Source organism: Artemia sp. Qi Xiang Cuo, chromosome 12, assembly GCF_049724085.1.
Source record: "Artemia sp. Qi Xiang Cuo chromosome 12, ASM4972408v1, whole genome shotgun sequence".
NCBI classification, from domain to species: Eukaryota; Metazoa; Arthropoda; class Branchiopoda; order Anostraca; family Artemiidae; genus Artemia; species Artemia sp. Qi Xiang Cuo.
The window spans coordinates 55833734-55852578 of record NC_142805.1 but is presented as its reverse complement, the minus strand read 5'-3'; the positions used below and the strand labels follow the sequence as shown (position 1 = coordinate 55852578).

General features: G+C 31.5%; 1 protein-coding gene across 1 annotated transcript in view; it reads left to right on the top strand.

Moving 5' to 3' along the window:
• LOC148946300 (regulator of microtubule dynamics protein 1-like) overlaps nt 1-18845 on the top strand; it is a 60435-nt gene that overhangs the window by 31470 nt on the left and 10120 nt on the right. Inside the window, exons 4-7 of the mRNA XM_089097933.1 lie at nt 5007-5109; nt 7900-8048; nt 10177-10232; nt 14325-14462. Coding sequence (XP_088954059.1) covers nt 5007-5109; nt 7900-8048; nt 10177-10232; nt 14325-14462 — 446 coding nt within the window. The remainder of the gene's footprint in view (nt 1-5006; nt 5110-7899; nt 8049-10176; nt 10233-14324; nt 14463-18845) is intronic.

Genomic DNA, 18845 nt, shown 5'->3' with positions numbered 1-18845 from the left:
ATACATTTGAATACGGCCGATTATTTCCTGCATGGTAATCTTGCACTAGTTATATTTCAGACTAAGATATCCCTAGATAGATTTGCCTTATGGGCAGCAGTTTTTCACATGATTGCTGTTGAGTTCGGATTTGTGATAGTGTTTTTTTGTGCTGAATAAGATCTAGATTACTAGAACTCTTAAAACTTTGATCACTGAGCTTTGTTTGGGGCACAAATTCACTTGTTATTTTTATTTTTTAATAACATGATATTCTTATAATCGACTTCTCTCTTCTTCCTTTTCTGTATCTCTTTTGGCGGGGATCCTCATGTGAAGAGAAACTTTTATTTTCCAGCACCAACTAGATCCTAGATAACTAGATTCACAAACAATTAAATCTCTAAAGTTTGTTTGAGTTTGAACTCCATTTTTATTTCTCTTTTTTAGTAATGTTTTTCTTATGATCGACTTTAACCTTTTCCTTTCTTTATATATGTTTTTGATGGAAACATTAATATCACAAGAAAGGCATTTAAAAAAAAAATATGGGTAATTTTGTTCACTAACTAGTGTTAGGGGATATTTTGATTAATCGATATATCGATATTTTTACTTTCGATATTCGACATATCGATATTGATATTTCGGATCAGTTTTTTGCTAGCTTTGGACTTGCCGAAGTTCATTCACGCAAATGGTAAATAAAGGGTACAGCGATGGTACTTGTTTCTTCTGATCGAGATTCAGCAGCCAGCAAGGCCAAATCTATCGCGTTTGCAATTTTGCTCTCAGCTTGTTGAAGATTGTCAGGTGAAATATGCATTTTCTTGAAACGCGGGCCAAGATATGTGGTAATTACGACGGGTGTGACTTGACCAAGGCATATAAACCTACAATACATTTTATTCAGCAAAGCCTTTCGAAGCTCATCAGCCACATCTGAGAATCCACTTAAATCTACCTGAACAAGGTGGCGTCTCAAAATCTTAGACAAATGCAGGACTTTCGAGATGGGGGATAGATTTTAGATTAGAGGTCAATAGTTGCCTCTTCAAAGGGTGTAAGCACCGCAATCACGGTTGAAATAACACCCCACTAACTATCAGTTAGTATGAAGTCCACTTTACTGAGAAGCGCAAGCGATCTTGTTACCGACTCTTTCAAATCTTGTAGACTACGCAACATAGTGAAGAACGAATTGTATCCAGTGGTCACATCAGGTTTTAGTTTTTTGGTGCATGCATTGTCAATAGAGATTTGAAACTGGCGCAACTTATCGGTAGCTACCACACTACGTCTGAAAAAGCTGACAATATTTCTAGCCTTTTGGAGAGAGGCAACAATTTAGCAGTGTCGTTAATAGCACCCCCCATGTCAAATTTAGAGTATATGCGAAGCACAAAACATGTGTCCATCCTTTACCTACTTGGGATCCAGCATTCTTTACGGCCCGAACTATATATATATATATATATATATATATATATATATATATATATATATATATATATATATATATATATATATATATATATATATATATATATATATATATATATATATATATTTATTTATATATATATATATATATATATATATATTATATATAAGTTTACCCTACAAAGACAAAACAGACACTGAATAAAAACCAGGCAGGAATCAATGAAAAAGAATTTACCAAGATGATTGGGCAAGAATCTTTTGCCTTGCAATAGTTTTAGCTGGTCTACATTTTCGTTTTTCATTAGATATGCAAATAGGTTCTTTTAAGTTATACCGGGTGAAAATATTGATCGAGTCCTTCAAGATTAAACTTTCGTAAATTGGGCTTAATGAAATATCTCCAGTATCTCTATTTATTGCTAAATTTTGGTTCTTATATTTTTTTTTTATCTCAATTACCTCTATAAAAGTTTGTGGTATGCCATTTACAGTTGATATTAAGGTTGCTTCGTCAAGGATATTCTCTTCTGCAATGGTTACCCAATGAAACTCATTGAAAATATCATAGATAGACTATTAAAAAAGATAAAAGAACAAAATAGGGAGCTTGTCCCCCTTGATTCAGTTACCCCGGCAATTGAGAAAAAAACTTTTATCGCTTTACCATACATCCCGAAACTTGGCGATAAACTCAGAAAAATTAAAAAAAAAATCTCTGTTTCTTTCAAAACCGAACAAAAAGTTGAACACTTTTTCAACTCAGGAAAGGATAAAACTGACCCTGTACTGGGTAGTGGTGTCTACAGAATCCTGTGTTCTTGTGGGAAATTTCACATTGGTAGGACTCATCAACAACTAGGTGAACGTTTGCATGAGCACAAAATTTCAATAGATAAGTCCCTGAGATTAAAAAATAACAATGACAACTTTGATTCGGCGGTGGCTTCGCATATTTTCATAAATCCGACCCATCTAGTTCTTTTTGACGAGGCAACCTTAATATCAACTGTAAATGGCTTGCCACAAACTTTTGAAGAGGTAATTGAGATAAAAAAATATATGAACCAAAATTTAGGAATAAATAGAGATACTGGAGATATTTCATTAAGCCTAATTTACGACAGTTTAATTTTGAAGGACTCAATCAATATTTTCACCCGGTATAATTTAAAAGAACCTATTCGCATATCTAATGAAAACCGAAAATGTAGACCAGCTAAAACTATTGCAAGGCAAAAGATTCTTGCCCAATCATCTTGGTAAATTCTTTTTCATTGATTCCTGTCTGGTTTTTATTCAGTGTCTGTTCTGTCTTTATAAGGTAAACTTTGAAAGGTTAGATTTTCGTTTTTTTCTCTTTGTCTCCTTTTTTGTTTAGCACTGAGGACGACTTGGCGGAGGTCCTTGTCGAAATATTTGCTTATTTTTTGTCTTCTTCATGGTTCACCACTGGCTGACAAAATCCTCGTTTTTTCACCCTTTTTGATTTTATTTTTCATTTTGTTAGTTTTTTTTCCTCTGTAAGTTTCATTTGAATATATATATATATATATATATATATATATATATATATATATATATATATATATATATATATATATATATATATATATATATATTTATATATATATCTGATTTCCTAGATTGCTTAAAGTTTTCACTTTCTGTTTAAATTCACTAGTTTTTTTTTATTTTATATTGATCATGGCAGCAGCGATAGCTGCACCGCAGTAAAGAGCGAACCATAGCCTATAAGAACCAAAGTTGTATGAATGTTTTTAGAAAAACGGTTTAGGGAGGAAAATTGGGGCTGGTCTTTTTCTCCCTGGAAAATACCCCTCCCCAGAGGAAATCCATCCCCCACTGAAAACCCCCCATAAAATTTTTCCCCATACATAAAGTACAGCATCACTGAGAGAGCGCAAAACATGTAGCTCAAAATATTCATTAGATGCCCTGAGAGGTATCTGCTAACTCCATGCCCCCCACTTTCCGTTTTTGGTTAAATTTTCAAAATCACCAATATATTTTTCTGTCGTCCAATTTACTTCCGCATAGCATATTAAAAACTCCTTATCGTAACTTTGAACTCCTAGAGATGTATCGTGTCTATTTTAACCCTCCATCCATAAATCCCATTATTCTTATAAATTTGTATGATCTCTCTCTAGCCTACTGCACTAGGGGGACTGATTTGTCCCCCTCTCACCTCCTATAGGTAAATATATCCAAGAACCTGGCACAATTTTTGCTGATGTATTGGCCCCTGTTTACCTTGAACCTTTGATTACATTTTTTCTTGCAATTTTATTTTCTTTTTTTATCATCTCTTGTTCTTAATTTCTTTTTCCTTTTTTTCATTTTCGTGCGGGGATGTTTTTAGAGAGCCTGTGTTTAACCCCCCCCCTTCCGGAAAATACCCCATCCCCCTAGGCTTGTTGGTCTCACTTATGACTTATATAAAAAAAATACTAGAATTCTCAATTTCTGACGTAATTGGCACACTCCGAAGTTTCTGTAACAATGATGTGGACGTGCAGAAGAGGAAGGGGCAGCCTTTCCTATAGTCTGTTAATTTTGGGGTTTAATGTTACTCTTTACTTTCATAATAACAGCTTAGAGCAGAAATATTTCCAGAAATCAAGAGGGATTAAATATTAATTTCACATTATTATTTATGTGTTTGTTTTTATGTAAATATTCACATGAAATATTAATATGCTGAAAATTTGCAGAATTTTCGTGTGGTGGGTTTTCCCCGGGAAATATAGGGGGTCAGAGACTCCCAAAAAATGCCGGTTTCGATAATACGTTTTGATATTAGATATTTGATCCGATATATCGATATATCAACATCAAATATCGCCCGACACTATCACTAACAGTAAATTTTTGAACATTAAGTTTTGATTTGGGGTAAGAATTGGCTTTTGCTTTTCAATGTATTCTATTATATCATAGTCTTCTTCTTTTAGAAAAGAATGATGCGGAAGTATTGTGAAGGCCTTAATTTTTCTTACGAAACCTACCCTACCCCGTAGGATAGCTTTCCTAAAAGGAAGTAAATCTGACAGAATACAAGGGTTGGTCACCCCCCCCCCCCCCAAATGTAAAATCACGCGAAAATATTTATTTGAATTTGAATTTATACGGGCTGAAGGATTATCAAGAATTTATAATCTTTAAATGGGAGCTAAAACTCGAAAGATTGTCTTTTAAATATTAAAGTTAATTATAGGCTACTATATACTATATATAAGCTACTATAGGTCTAACGCTATCGTTTGTGACAGAGCATAATGGTAGACCAAAAATAGCGCACTGCCCGTATTTGTACCGGGTGGATCTCGGGTTGACCCCCATAAACTAGAGAAAATAGCTAAATTAGGTGAGAATATATATTTTAGTTATCTAATGGCTAAAGAAGAGCCAAAATACTTTTTGTGACTATTAGCCCCCTCCCCCACGCTCATAGACATCAGAAATCAGAACACAATCTCTATACTAGAAACACATTGTTACAAATTTAATGTTTATGTAGCAAAATACTTTTATTATTATCATATATTTCTTTTTTTTAGGATAACAATGAGGCAGAAGTACTGTGGAGACTTGGGCGTCTTTGTTATGAATTAGCACGACCTCTTAAATTAGACAGTGAGAAAAAACCTCTTCATTTAGAAGGTAAATTAAATTGATGTTTACAGAAGAACAAGAGTATTAAACATGGTACCTATATGTTACCCTGTACATAAAGATATTTATAGTCCAGTCCTTTCTTTTTTTGCGCCTGATATCTTCTTTCGAGCTGTCTTATAGTCTTTATACCTGAAGCCAGGAGAAAAAAAGACAAATTGTTCGAATGTCTATAAGATAAGATTAATTTTAAAAACTTTTTTCACAAGACATGTTTTTCAAAGAAAAGCAAAGACCTCCATTAAACCAAAAATGAGCAGAAATAAAGTCAAACAATCTTCCAAGCATAAAACTACTACAAATCATCATGAATAAACAAATGGAACCCAAAACGAACAAAAATTACAATAGATAACCGAGTCAAACTCAAAACGAGCAAGAATTAGCATGAGTAGGGCTGACAACCCCCATGCCTCCTCAAGACCAGAACATAATTTGCACTTTACTGAAAAAAAAAACAAAAAATAAATGACCATGGATTGTCCATCTATTATACATAGACTGATATTTATTCCTGAAAGTTTTAATAATTTTTTATTTATTAAAGTAACAAAATGTGAAAATATTCAAAATGTATTTTTTTTTTCAGTTAAGTGCAAATTATGTTCTGGTCGTGTTTATTATTATGGGCAAACTATGTTTAACAACTTCTTCTATACGAAGTGTCGTGATCTAAAAAAAAAATCAACCGAATCCCCCCTTCCAAAAAAAAAACAAAAAAAATAAATAATAATAATACATTGTACCCATTATGCTGGCCATGATATTTGGACTGTTTTTCGAAAAAATGGCTACATAAAAATTTGTATCAGACACATCATAGGCAGCGCAATCGACTGAGGGTATTATGTTCAAACTTTCGGGGCTACTTCTGCTCTTAAAATTTAACCAAATCAAAATAGCGTAAGTGTATCCAAGCTATTAAAGAAAGTAAACAAATTTTTCTGCGAATGGTATCACGTTTTCCATTTTAGGTCAACTAGAGGAGGTATGAAACTAAATTAAACACTACTATTTGTGTCCAGATTTTTAAAAGGGTGTATGTTGTTAGAAATTGCTGTAAATTTTTCTCCAGCATACAAATAGCAGGCCAAACAAGTCTTAAAAAACGAAAAGATTTAAAGCATTATTTCTTTTTCCCTGAAAAGACTATGTCAATATAAAACGAACAGAAATTAATTAAAAAAAACTTTTCCCACAACATAAGTTTTTCAAAGAAAGAGCTCCAGTAAACCAAAAATGAGCAAAAATAAAATCAAATAATCTACCGAGCGTGAAACTACCACAAATCAGCATCGATAAATAAATGAAACTCAAAACGAACTGAAATTACAATGAATAACCGAGTCATACTCAAAACGAGTAGAAATTAACATAAGTTGAGTGTAAAACCCCTATGCCTTCACAAGGCCAGAACAAACTTTGCACTTTACTGAAAAAAATACAAATGAATGTGCATTGTCAGTTTGATATACATATACTGATATTTAGTAATCAAAATGTTAGTATTATTTGATTTCTTAAAGTTATAAAAGTATAAACATTTATATTTTTTTCAGTAAAGTGCAAATTATGTTTTGGCCTTGGGAAGGCATAGGGGTTTTGAGCTATGCCTAATGGCAATCTGGGAGAGGAGGTACATGGCTTTTCCAATTGAATCCATTGAAAGCAAAGCTTTAATTTTTGTAAAAAAAAAATATCTCCGATTACTTTAGTTTAGAAACTCAGTTGTTTCTAAACTACCTTAGTTATTTCGGGTACTCGAAATAAAAACATTTCAAATACGTTGTTTTTTTTTCCTATTGTTATTTTTCATACTTAATTCAAAAATACATTCACCTTTTCTTATGTACACATTTTTGGCGAAATAAGTCCTGAAAACACCAGTCAGAAGAAAGAGGAAGAAATTATTGACATTTGATTGTGCATTTGTTACTTTGCTTTTTTTTTCTGAGTAGCCGAATTATGTGTATTATATTCTACTTTCTTAGTTTTTACTCCTGGTATTTATTGTACATACTGCTATGACTTTTTATTTTAATTCTTTCTGCGTTTTAATTATTTTAGATTTTTCTCTTTTTTAAAAATTGTTTTGGTTTAGATTCTTTCCCTTTTTCAACGCTCAGGATGCCTGGTTGTGATACAGGCGAAAGATTTGTTTGTTTGCTCTTCTTTTTTTCTTTCTGCTGGTCATGCATCCGTTGTTTTCAAGTTGTATTTATTTGGTATTTTCCCTTTTTTTTTACCTAAAATACCAAGAACGGTGAAAATGAAATATGACTATTTGAATTGCTCAAGTGGAAATTTTCACAACCATATATGTCAAAAAAAAAAAAAAAATAGGAAAAGTTGGGAATTCAAATTTTAATGAAAAAGAAATCTATTAAAAGTTATGCCAGTTTTGAAAATAGCGGGTACCAAAAGAAAATGAAGGAAAGGTGGATGAGAAATCAGCAAAAGCCAGCTAAAAATATTTGGTATTAAACAGCTTAAAAAGATGTAGCATTCTTTTGAAGGTGTAGTTATCTGCGGAAATCAACATACTGTTAATGTTGAAATTATACGGACGAAAGTGTCGTGAAATTAAAATAATTAGTTTCGTTTATTTGTTTCCGTCGTTCAAAGTGGCAACACTGACTAAAATTAGGTACTACCCTTAAAACTTCATAATTTTCAGAAAAAAATGAGCTTTTCATGTATGAGCAGATCTAAGAAGGGAGCAGTTTTTTCTTTGTTTTTCAAAATCCTTGGTACTTAAGGCTTTTCAAAATTTTAAAGGTTATAATTACGTTAACAAGGCGCTTGAACTGGACGAGAAGAATTTTGCTGCCCATAAATGGATGTTTATTCTATTGGATTTGAAGGCCTACTACGAAGGAACGAAGGCAAGGATTGAGAAAGCCTATCAAACAAAAAAGCATATTCAGGTTTGTGGAATTATGTCTAAAGGAGCCGTTGTGCTTCATCTTTGTATTCATAATTTTTTAAACATTTTCAGAATTGCTCTTTACCTCTTTTTGCTACAAGATATGGCCATTAAATGGTGACGATCGATTATTATACTACAAATATTATAATAATACTGTAATCATAATTAAGATTATAATTATGTACCAAAAAAGTTTTCTATTTGTTTTGAACGTCGGTCACACTTGTTACTCTAAATACTCAAGTGAAGCGCTTTAACTCTCAAAGCTATTCAAGGACGAATAGCTTTAACTCTGTTGATTATAAGGTTTGAACCGATGAATTAGATTTGACACGGTTTTTTCAGTGAATTTTTCCAGGACGAAAAGCTTTAACTCTTTTGATTATAAAGTTTCAACTGATGAATTAAATTGGACGCGGATTATTCAGTGAATTTCCCCAAGGACGAATAGCTTTAACTCCCTTGATTATAAAGTTTGAACCGATGAATTAGATTTGACACGGTTTTTTCAGTGAATTTTTCCAAGGACGAATAACTTTAAATCAATGATTATAAGGGTTTAACTGATGAATTAAATTTGACGCGGCTTATTCAGTGAATTTTTTCGAAGGACGAATGGCTTTAACTCTGTTCATTATAAAATTTGAAGTAATGACTTAAATTTGGCGTGACTTATTCAGTGAATTTCCCCAAGGAAGAATAGATTTAACTCTTTTGATTATAAAGTTTGAAGTGATGAATTAAATTTGACATGGTTTATTCAGTGAATTTTCACAAGGATGAATAGCTTTAACTCTGTTTACTAAAAAATTTGAAGTGATGACTTAAATTTGGCGTGACTTATTCAGTGAATTTCCCCAAGGAAGAATAACTTTAATTCTTATTATTACAAAGTTTGAACTGATGAATTATAATTTGACATGGTTTATTCAATGAATCTTCACAAGGATGAATAGCTTTAACTCTGTTTACTAAAAAATTTGAAGTGATGACTTAAATTTGGCGCGGTCTATTCAGTCGGATTTTTCCAAGAACGTATAGCTTTAACTCTGTTGATTACATAGTTTGAACTGATAAACCAAACTTAATAAGGTTTATTTAGTGAATTTCTCTAACGTTTGAAAGGTTAAACTCTGTTTAATATAAAGTTTGAACTGATGAATTAAAGTTGACGCGTGTACTCAGTGAATTTGCCCAAGGAAGAATAGCTCTAACTCGCTTGATTATAAAGTTTGAACAGTCGAATTAATTTGATGCGGTTTAATCGGTGAATTTTTCCAAGGACGAATAGCTTTAAATCAGTTGATTATAAGGTTTGAACTGATGAATTAATTTGAAGTGATTTATTAAGTGAATTTTTCCAAGGACGAATAGCTTTAACTTTGTTTATTATAAAGTTTGAACTGATGAATAAATTTTACATGGTTTATTCTGTGAATTTTCCTAAGGACGTATAGCTTTGATTCTGTTGATTTTTAAGTTTGAACTGATGAATTAAATTTCGTGCGGTTTTTTCAGTGAATTTTCCTAATGACAAATAGCTTTAAATCAGTTGGTTATAAGGTTTAAATTGATGAATTAAATTTGACATGGTTTATTCTGTGAATTTGCCTAAGGAAGAATAGCTTTAACTCTGTTGATTTTAAAATTTGAACTGATACATTAAATTTGACGCGGTTTATTCAGTGAACTTCCTCAATAATGAGTAGCTTTAACTTTGTTGATTATAAAGCTTGAACTGCTGAATTAAATTTTATGTGGTCTATTCAGTGAATTTTGCCAAGGACGAATAGCTTTAACTCAGTTATTAAAAAGTTTGAACAGATGAACTCAATTTGATGCGTTTTATTCAGTGAATTTTCTCAGAGATGAATAGCTTTAACTCTGTTGATTAGGAAGTTTGAACTGATGAATGAAATCTTACGCGATTTATTCGCGTAAGATTTTCGCGATTTATTCGCGAAAATAAGATATTCGCGATTTATTCGCGTAAGGGCTAATAGCTGTTGATTACTAAGTTTGTGGCCAGGTACTTTTTAAGATATGAAATCAAGACAAATTTTCTATATGTAGCTATTTAATAAAAAATCTTGTGCATTTTTCTCATTTTCAAATTAAATTTTTAGAGAGCGTGTGAACTTAACCAATTAGATGGAACATCCTGGCATCTTCTTGGCTTTTGGTAAGTCAGAAAACACATTTAAGGTTGAAGATCGTAAAAGTGAACTGTGATTTAAAGTTGAAATTGTTAAACTCTTCACTAAGAGCTCTGTGTGTTCTTTCTATCTCAAACCTTCTTATTTATGCCGTATTCCTACCCTTTGTTTTGACTGAAAAGTAAAGTGGAAAAAAGGACAAAACTGTTTGTGTTAATATGGTCAATTTTACAGAAATTCATTCAGATTTAACGCATTTAACTTTTAATCTTGGTTTGAGTTCAAGATATATATTCAAATTTCTGTGAGCGTGTTGATTATTTCCAAAAGATAACTTAAATAGAAAGCAGGTAAAACCTTTCAGGTCTCTTCTTTATCTTCCCCCTTGTCTTTCCCCTTGGAAAAAAAACAGTTTCTGATGGATAACTAAATAAAGAAAAAACTGAAGGCAAGTAGGAATATCGAAACTTAAAACGAACAGAAATTATTCTGTAAATGACCTTTTCGAGTCATGCCAGGATATCCCTCACCCCCTTAGCGTTAAATTACCTCCGAAAACTTCCTTCCCACAGAAAATTCTCCCCGTCGGAATTCTCACCCTACACAGAGGCTGCATTGTTCTTTATTAAGGGGCACTTGATTATTTAGGCTTCTTTTTTTTTATTGTTACTCTACCATCCTGGGTTACGAATGAATAAATAACTTAGTTAATTGTTAATTTTCTGTATATTTTTGTATTAATTTCCTGTATATCGGTTATTGTGCTTATAACTCTTCTAGTGGGTAACTACTTTATTGTTAACTCGAATATTGCTCAATATAATTTAATATATTATGCTAAATTTCAAAGCTGTTTGGCAACACTGTCTTGTGAGCTCTTTTTTTCACTTCCTCCTGTCTTGGTCCCCTGAGAGCTTAATAAAGGTTACAATGTGTCGAATAAATATGTTTCGGTTAGTGGATATTTAACCCTCTTAAAAATTTCGTTTTTCTTTAGGCAGAAATTACTTTTGTTAAGGTATTGCTCTAACATAAGATAAATGTGCTGAAATGTGCTGGAAAAGATTTCATAAATGATTTTTTATAATAATTTTCATTATTAAATAATATAATATTTAAATGTTTTATGTACTAAACTCAGCTCTTCTGTTGAATTTTTCTTCTAAAGATAGACAATTTGAACTTTGTTGTTTTTGGAAAAATCCTTATCAAGAATTTCTTTGCCAAACCTCTTCTGCCTCTTGTATGTAATTATCTAATTTTTAAATATCTAGGCTACAAGTATTAATTATTTAAGTGGTTGATTGTAGTTGATTTGATTCAATATTTAGTTTTTTTAATAAATATATTATTTTTCAAAGAATATCCTTAAATTGGTCCAAAAAGCGACCTCTTATAAAGACTCGTTGCCAGAACTGTATCTTTCTGAATTTCCGGTCACCGTCTAAAGAAAGAATATATGAAAATATAGGGGGAATATAGAAAAAAGACAAATATATATAATATCATAAGAAACATTGGAAGTCAAAACAATAACAATATTATTCACAGTACTATTTGTAGGTCGGTTGTTTGCAATTGTTCAATTATTTTAGTCAATTTGTCGTTTAATTGTTAATTCTGTTATTTTTGTTAGCTAATAGTTAATTTTTTGCAATGTAGTTCCCACAGTATCAATTCGTTACAAAGCAATATCAATCAATTTGGTATCTAAAATTCGTTGCAAAGGAGTAAAATAGACATTAAATTATTCGCAATGTAAACGCTAAAAACCAACAGCGAAGCGAGTAGCTTATGAGAAACGAGCTCAAATAGAATTAAAACAGATAAATATAGCGACAAGAGAAAAATATAGGTAATTAAATTTAATTAATTAATTTATCCGGTTATTTATTAATAATTTAAACAAATAAAACTTAAATATAGTGCTTAACTTTATAATATAATATTTTTTTTCATAATTTTTTTTCATGTTCTCAGATGGTGGACACCGCCACCCAGAAAGACTTTCGGCTAAAGCTGCACAGGGATCCTTGATCCCTGTGAAAACAGGATAAAATGCTTTGTTTTCTACAATGCATTAGGCTAACAAGATTATGTCAAAATAAAGAGAAATAAAGTAAAGGGCTGCAAAAATAAAAGCAACAATAGAAATCCAAATAGAAACATAGAAAGAAATTCCGTGTGCCTAAATTTAAACTAAAATTAGTTTTCTGCATGATTATCTGCCCACTTTTAGATTATCCATGTCCTGTTTGGGATTGTTTTGCTCTAACAAAAGAAGAAAGTATTAATATCGAACGGATTCCAAAGTTATCACTACCAATCATCTACGGAGGTATCCACAGGTTAGGATAGGCCCACTAGGTCCGGGCCTAGGGGCACACAATGCCAGTGGGCGCAATAAATTATCACTGAGTGATATTTTTCTTAACAAAACTGGACTGATATGATTCATCGTCAAAGTGCCATGTGCACTCCGCCACCGCGCTGCCTAGTCACAGAAGAACGATATTAAAGCAGCACAGGAATTCTGTGGCCACTTACAAACTGTCAGATGTCTCCCAAGAATGACAGTTGAGAGTTCGATATCACCTCTCTCTTTCATTACTTTTGGATTATCACTTTGTATTTTTGGCTTATCAATTTTTGAAGGATTTCTCAAAAATCTTACATAAACAAAGCGGCAAAACGCTTGGGTCTAGAAGCGTCAAAGCTTTAAATCAAACTGGGGGTTTCCCGTTACCTTATTCAGGGCCCCCAGAGCGTCATCAAAGTTAATAAGTTTACAAGTTTTGTTCAAGTTTACAGTAATTCGTAGCTTTTGATTCATGCGTTGGCTTATCTTAATTATTATAGTATCTTTTGTAGTTTTGACGGAAATTTATAGTTGTGACCGTTTTATATTATTTCATTTTTCTTTACTTAAATGAACCATGTTCGGGCTATCTCTGTGAAAGTTTGTATATTGTTTGTCGATGAAGCATTTAATTTGATTTGATATCCAAAGTAGCAAGTTCAAAGCTACTCGAAAATCAACACATTTAAATATAAAGAAATACAAAGGGGTAAAATCAGTGGTTAAAATGACGGATTAAATACTGCATAAAAAAAATTACTACAATATTTCTATTGCAGAACTGAAATTTTCTTGAATATATTTCTTAAAATATTCTCGTTGTCCTGGTAATTTACGTTAGTCTTTAAGCAGAATGTGGATTTGATCCTGATTTTATACATATTTAAATAGCTGAATCCAAATATGATATGGTTTTCATCTAGGAGCTTAAATTTTAAGACATTTGAAATTGTACAATAATTAATTTCAAACCATTATTTAACCATAATTATGGGTGATAGTGCTATATTTCTAAAAACATAGCTAATATATAAAAACTAAATTGATATTTGGAAATTGGATCCCAAAAATATATTAGTAAAATATATTACAAATAGGAGATAAATTTAGTAGCTCGTTAATATTTTATTTTGCATTACTGACATATAGAGTGATTTAACAGATAACTTAATTGTGGATGACAATGCTATTTTTCAAATAGTGTAGCAGATACAGGTAAACTGGCCCATGGGCTGAATTCCAGAGGGGAGCTTACCTGGTCTAATTGACACTTTTAATGCTATATAATAGAAATCTCAAAACAAAAATATAAAATAAGGCAGCATCATTCAGCCAGGCGGGGGCTGGCACCCCCTCCTACCCCCCTTATGGACGCCCATGAACTGGTTTTATATTTGGATTCAGCATCCTAAAAACATTTTAGTAAAACTTATTACAAATAGGCAAAAGTACAGGAACTCTAAATTATTATTTTCTTGAAATTCAAGGGTTACAATATCAAAAAAAAAAAAAAAAAAAATACACAAACTCTCGACTTAGCCGTTGTTTTTAAGAAGAGTGATAAATCATTGTGCAAATGAGCTACAAAATACTTTGCCAGATCCCAACTAATATTGGATCTTTATTAGATTGAAGATCATTGATAGAAATTTACTCATTTAATTTTTTTCCTTTTTTTTAAAGAGAAGTGATGTTATTGAATTAAAGAACTAATTATAGAATGTACAAGAACAAGTTTCCATGACATTGTTTGTTTTAGGTGTTATGCTGTGGCAGATATGCCGTGGTATCAACGTAAAATTGCGTCAGCCCTCTTTGCTAAACCCCCAGGCTCAACTTTTGAAGAAGCTCTCAGTTACTTTCTGGAAGCCGAAAAGGTCCAACCAAATTTCTATAGGTAATTTATATATTGAGAACCCGTAGTATAGGAAAAGAACAGACCATTGAAAAAAAAATACACACCTGAAAATACCTATAGTGACGGTAATATTAAGATTAAAGACAGTGCAGAGGTTACAAAATAAATACTTGTAAACACTTATTCAATGGCCCCTTATTGCAAACACTAATAGATAGAAAAAATAGCAGAATATTAATTGGAGTGTTTCTTTCTGGAAGGGCCAACCACTAAATCTATACCGATTTTTCTTTTCTGTATTTCGTTTTTGTTTCTTAAAATTGTCTTTCTTACTGAGCTTTTTTCTATTGCATACCTACCTTAACCCCTCCCCCAGCAGCTTCCTTTAGAAAAATACAGCAACTTGATTAGTGAGAAAACTCATCGCTATAAATATACCAAAAAAAAATCTAACAAAATCATGTAGCGTTGTCCAACAAAACCCTAAAGAAAAATGTTATATTTTATATTTATGCTATATTTATTATTATATGTTGTATGGTTATAGGTATGTGTCATATTTGTTATTTCATCTCTTTTTCTTTGCTTTTGCTTTAAATTAGGTTTTTATTTATATAATTAGGTTTTAATTAGGTTTTTTGATTTAAATTAGGCTTTTGCTAAAATGAACAAATTTTACCAAAAGAAAAATTTCAGGTTGGATTCAAGTCAGATCAGCCTTTTTACTAGCATCAAAATTTTAACAAAGGAAAATTGGATGTATTTTCATTTTTTAGTTCTTTGAGGTAAAACTGATGATAGTAGTGCTATTAATCTGTACATTTACTATCTTAAATTTTATGGGGTTTCCTCTAATTTCCCCAGGAGAAAATAAGGTTTTTTTGAAATTACCCTGAAAAATAATATTAATAAAATTCAGGATATATACGCGTTAACGTTCGTGTATTAGTGAGGGTTACTGTACTAAGATTTTGGAAAACCCTTTTTTTTTAATTTGGAAAATATTTCGGTGACAGCACTAGCAGTTCAAATATCTGTTAAAACCGTGTTAAAGCGCTAAATATCAATTTCTGATCATATCCCTTTCTATTTATGTTTCGTAAATTCCTAAAAATGGTACTATAAAATTTATTACTGCAGCAAAAGTGGCTTTCTTTAACTGTAATCAGGGATGAGGCGAACCCAATGGATTGAAACTCAGTTGTCGAAGGCCCATGCCTCCGCATCTCAGATGGTTGAACTTGCGGAATCACATTACGACCCTCTGTATTTTGAGGTGTAAGTTTTTCTTTGGTTCTTCAATGCTCAGTTCTTTTTTGTATTAATTTAAAAAAAACTTTCCGAAAAATAAGTTTTTCAAAGAAAAGTAAAGGCCATTTTAAACTTAAGCAGATAAAAATAATTGTTAAAATTCAAACTTAAAACGACCAGAAATTACTATTAAAGAATAAGTGAAACCCAAAACGAACAGAAATTAAATAAATAATCTTAGGAAAAAACATACAACAAGTAATAATGTAAATGAATAAATAGATCTCAAAGCAAGTAATGCTTAGATTGAATAATAAAATCAAGCTTAAAACGAAAAAAAATATTTTGCTATTGAAGTATAAATGAAACTTAAATCAAACAAAAATTAAACAGACAATCAATGCCAACAAACATACAATAGATACTAATGTAAATGAATAAATAAATCTTAAAACGAGTGAAACTTAAATCGAATATGTAAATCAAGCTTGAAGCGAGCAAAAATAACTACAAACAAGAGTTTGGGTATCACCCCCTTCTCTTACTTTAAAAGTCTAAAACCTACTGCGTCATTGGCGCTTTACTGCCCTCGGATCTCTTTTGACTCTTAAAAAGTGAACAAGAACTTCCAATTTTCAATCAAATGGGCCCTCTCTGAAGTTTATACGAGCATCCCTTTCATGAGAACCATACACGCCCCCAGGACAACACTTACAACGCCGACCCTCTGGGCCCTGGGGGGTTGTTTTGACAGTGTCCTCCTCAAAAACATAATGTATACCTGGAAATCAATTTTATTGAAAAAAATGGCCATTTCGAAATTTTGATTGGATTTGTTTTAGGACATGGTGGGCATGGAAGAGCTGTTCGTTGCCTTTTAATCACTTTTGACCCTCAAAAAGGGCACTAAATTCGCGATTTCAATTTTCATGAGCCCTATTTGAAGTTTTTACGAAGACTCCTTCCATATGAAGTGCCTCTGGAAAAACAAATAATAATAATAAATACATAGATAATAAAACATTGGAGCCGTATGGTCTTTACTATAGGCAACGCTATAGCGTTGCCTTTGATAGGACTTATTTTGCACAACTGACTACTAATCTTACCATTCGTGTAAGAAACAGCTGTATGTGTGGTTAATCCAAACAACAAAGAGGGATTCTCATGACAATATTATTACTAAAGATATGAAAAAAAGATTTTTCCAAAATAGGGCAAAATCTGCCACATGTAAGGAATGACCACGCATCCAATTATGGAGAGAAGGGTCTTCTTATTTATTTCAATCTGAAATAAAAATAAAAAAATTCAAAAATTTTGAAATACGTCAAAATTTATTATATATATATATATATATATATATATATATATATATATATATATATATATATATATATATATATATATATATATATATATATATATATATATATATATATATATATATATATATATATATATATATATATATAATAAATTTATTATATATATACCTAGCTTCTACTTACTTTTAATTTCTCTCAACATGCTCCTTTTTTCTCAATAAAAATGTTCAAACTGAGGAGATTCGCCTAATCACCTTGGGTGGTTGGCTTTTGTTTTGATTCCAATAGATTCCCGATCATCACAAATCCAAGTGTCATTATAGCTTCATTTATATTTGGTAAGATTTGATACGCGGAAAGCTGATTTTCTCGACCTTTAGACGCCAGAAGTGAAGTGTCTGTTTATGAAAATAGGTGACTACTTGTCTGTCTATGAGACAGACAAGCAAAACTGTAAAACAGACAAGCAAAAATTGGAAATTGTCATATGTTTACGATAATTGTTTTCCCTGAAATCATGGAAAATAAAAAAAAGTTTTGTTTACTATAAACTTTTTACTAGTTTTTACTAGATTTCTGGAAACTTACTAGATCCTCTAATTTTACTAGATTTTTTTTTTACTAGATCTAATAAAATCCTACTGATGCTGACAACCCTGACTGGCGAACTTTATCCTTAAAAAATGAATTATCGGTTTTTCACACTAATTTAAGACGTATATGGCTGTTTAAGTTTACACTTGACCAATTTAATGAATTAGTTTTCATTTCAGGTGTCCTTGGTACTTTAAATAAATTAAATAACTGAATAACTTAAAGAACTAAATATTTTATTTAGTTCTTGTTTATTATATTTCTTATTTATTATTATTTCTTTTTTATTTTATGCATTATTTTTCTTATTTTTTTAATTTGTCTTATTGTCGAAGACCACACTGCCTTTCCATGACGTACAAATAACACTTCAATAGGGAAACCCCTTTTATTTGACAGTGAAACACAAAAAAAATAAATTTCTGGATATTTAGGTCACAAACAGTGGCCGTCAGTAGCAGACAAACTGCTGAAGACGGACCTGGTCTGGTTAATTTTCCGTTAAGAACTTTAACAGAACAAGAAAATTTAGTGTTGGAGAAAGGTCCAATTTTGTTTCAAATCAAATAAGGTTTATATAGAGGAAATAAGAAACATCCTTACATAGAAATGCAAGACAAATAAATGATGTTAGTTTAGCAAGAGCTTCTACAGTCAAACCCTTTCTGGTTTTACAATGAAGCCGGAAACTGACACTAAGTCCCTCAGAGACATAAGGATTCTAAACAACTTAAAAAAGAGTTAATCTGCTGAAGACAGCCGCTGTGTATGTGACCGAAATAATCAGAGGTTTTTTTTTTTTGTCTTTCACTGCCAAATAAAAGGATTTCCCTTATTGAACTGTTATTTGTATTGCCTTATTGTATTTTTTTTTCTTAATATTTTTTTTTTCATAATTGCTGCTATTTTATATAAGCTAATGTTATTTATTTTACATGTTTCCTAGTGATTTTCTTATGCATTGTCTTTTTTATCATTTATAAGTGCTTATGCCAAAGGATATATCTTGTCAAACAGTTCGTGGTAACAAACTGTAAGTAAGGAGCGACCCGGCTCAATAGTAACTGAAACTCTAAAAAACGGAATTTTGATACCAATAGATACTTCAAGAGAATCAGATTTTAATGCTGATTTGAAATTTATAAGTTTCATCAAGTTTAGTCATACCCATCAAAAGTTATGCGCCTGAGAAAATTTGCCTGATTTTCGAAACAAAGGGGAAAACACCCCCTAAAAGTTATAGAACCTT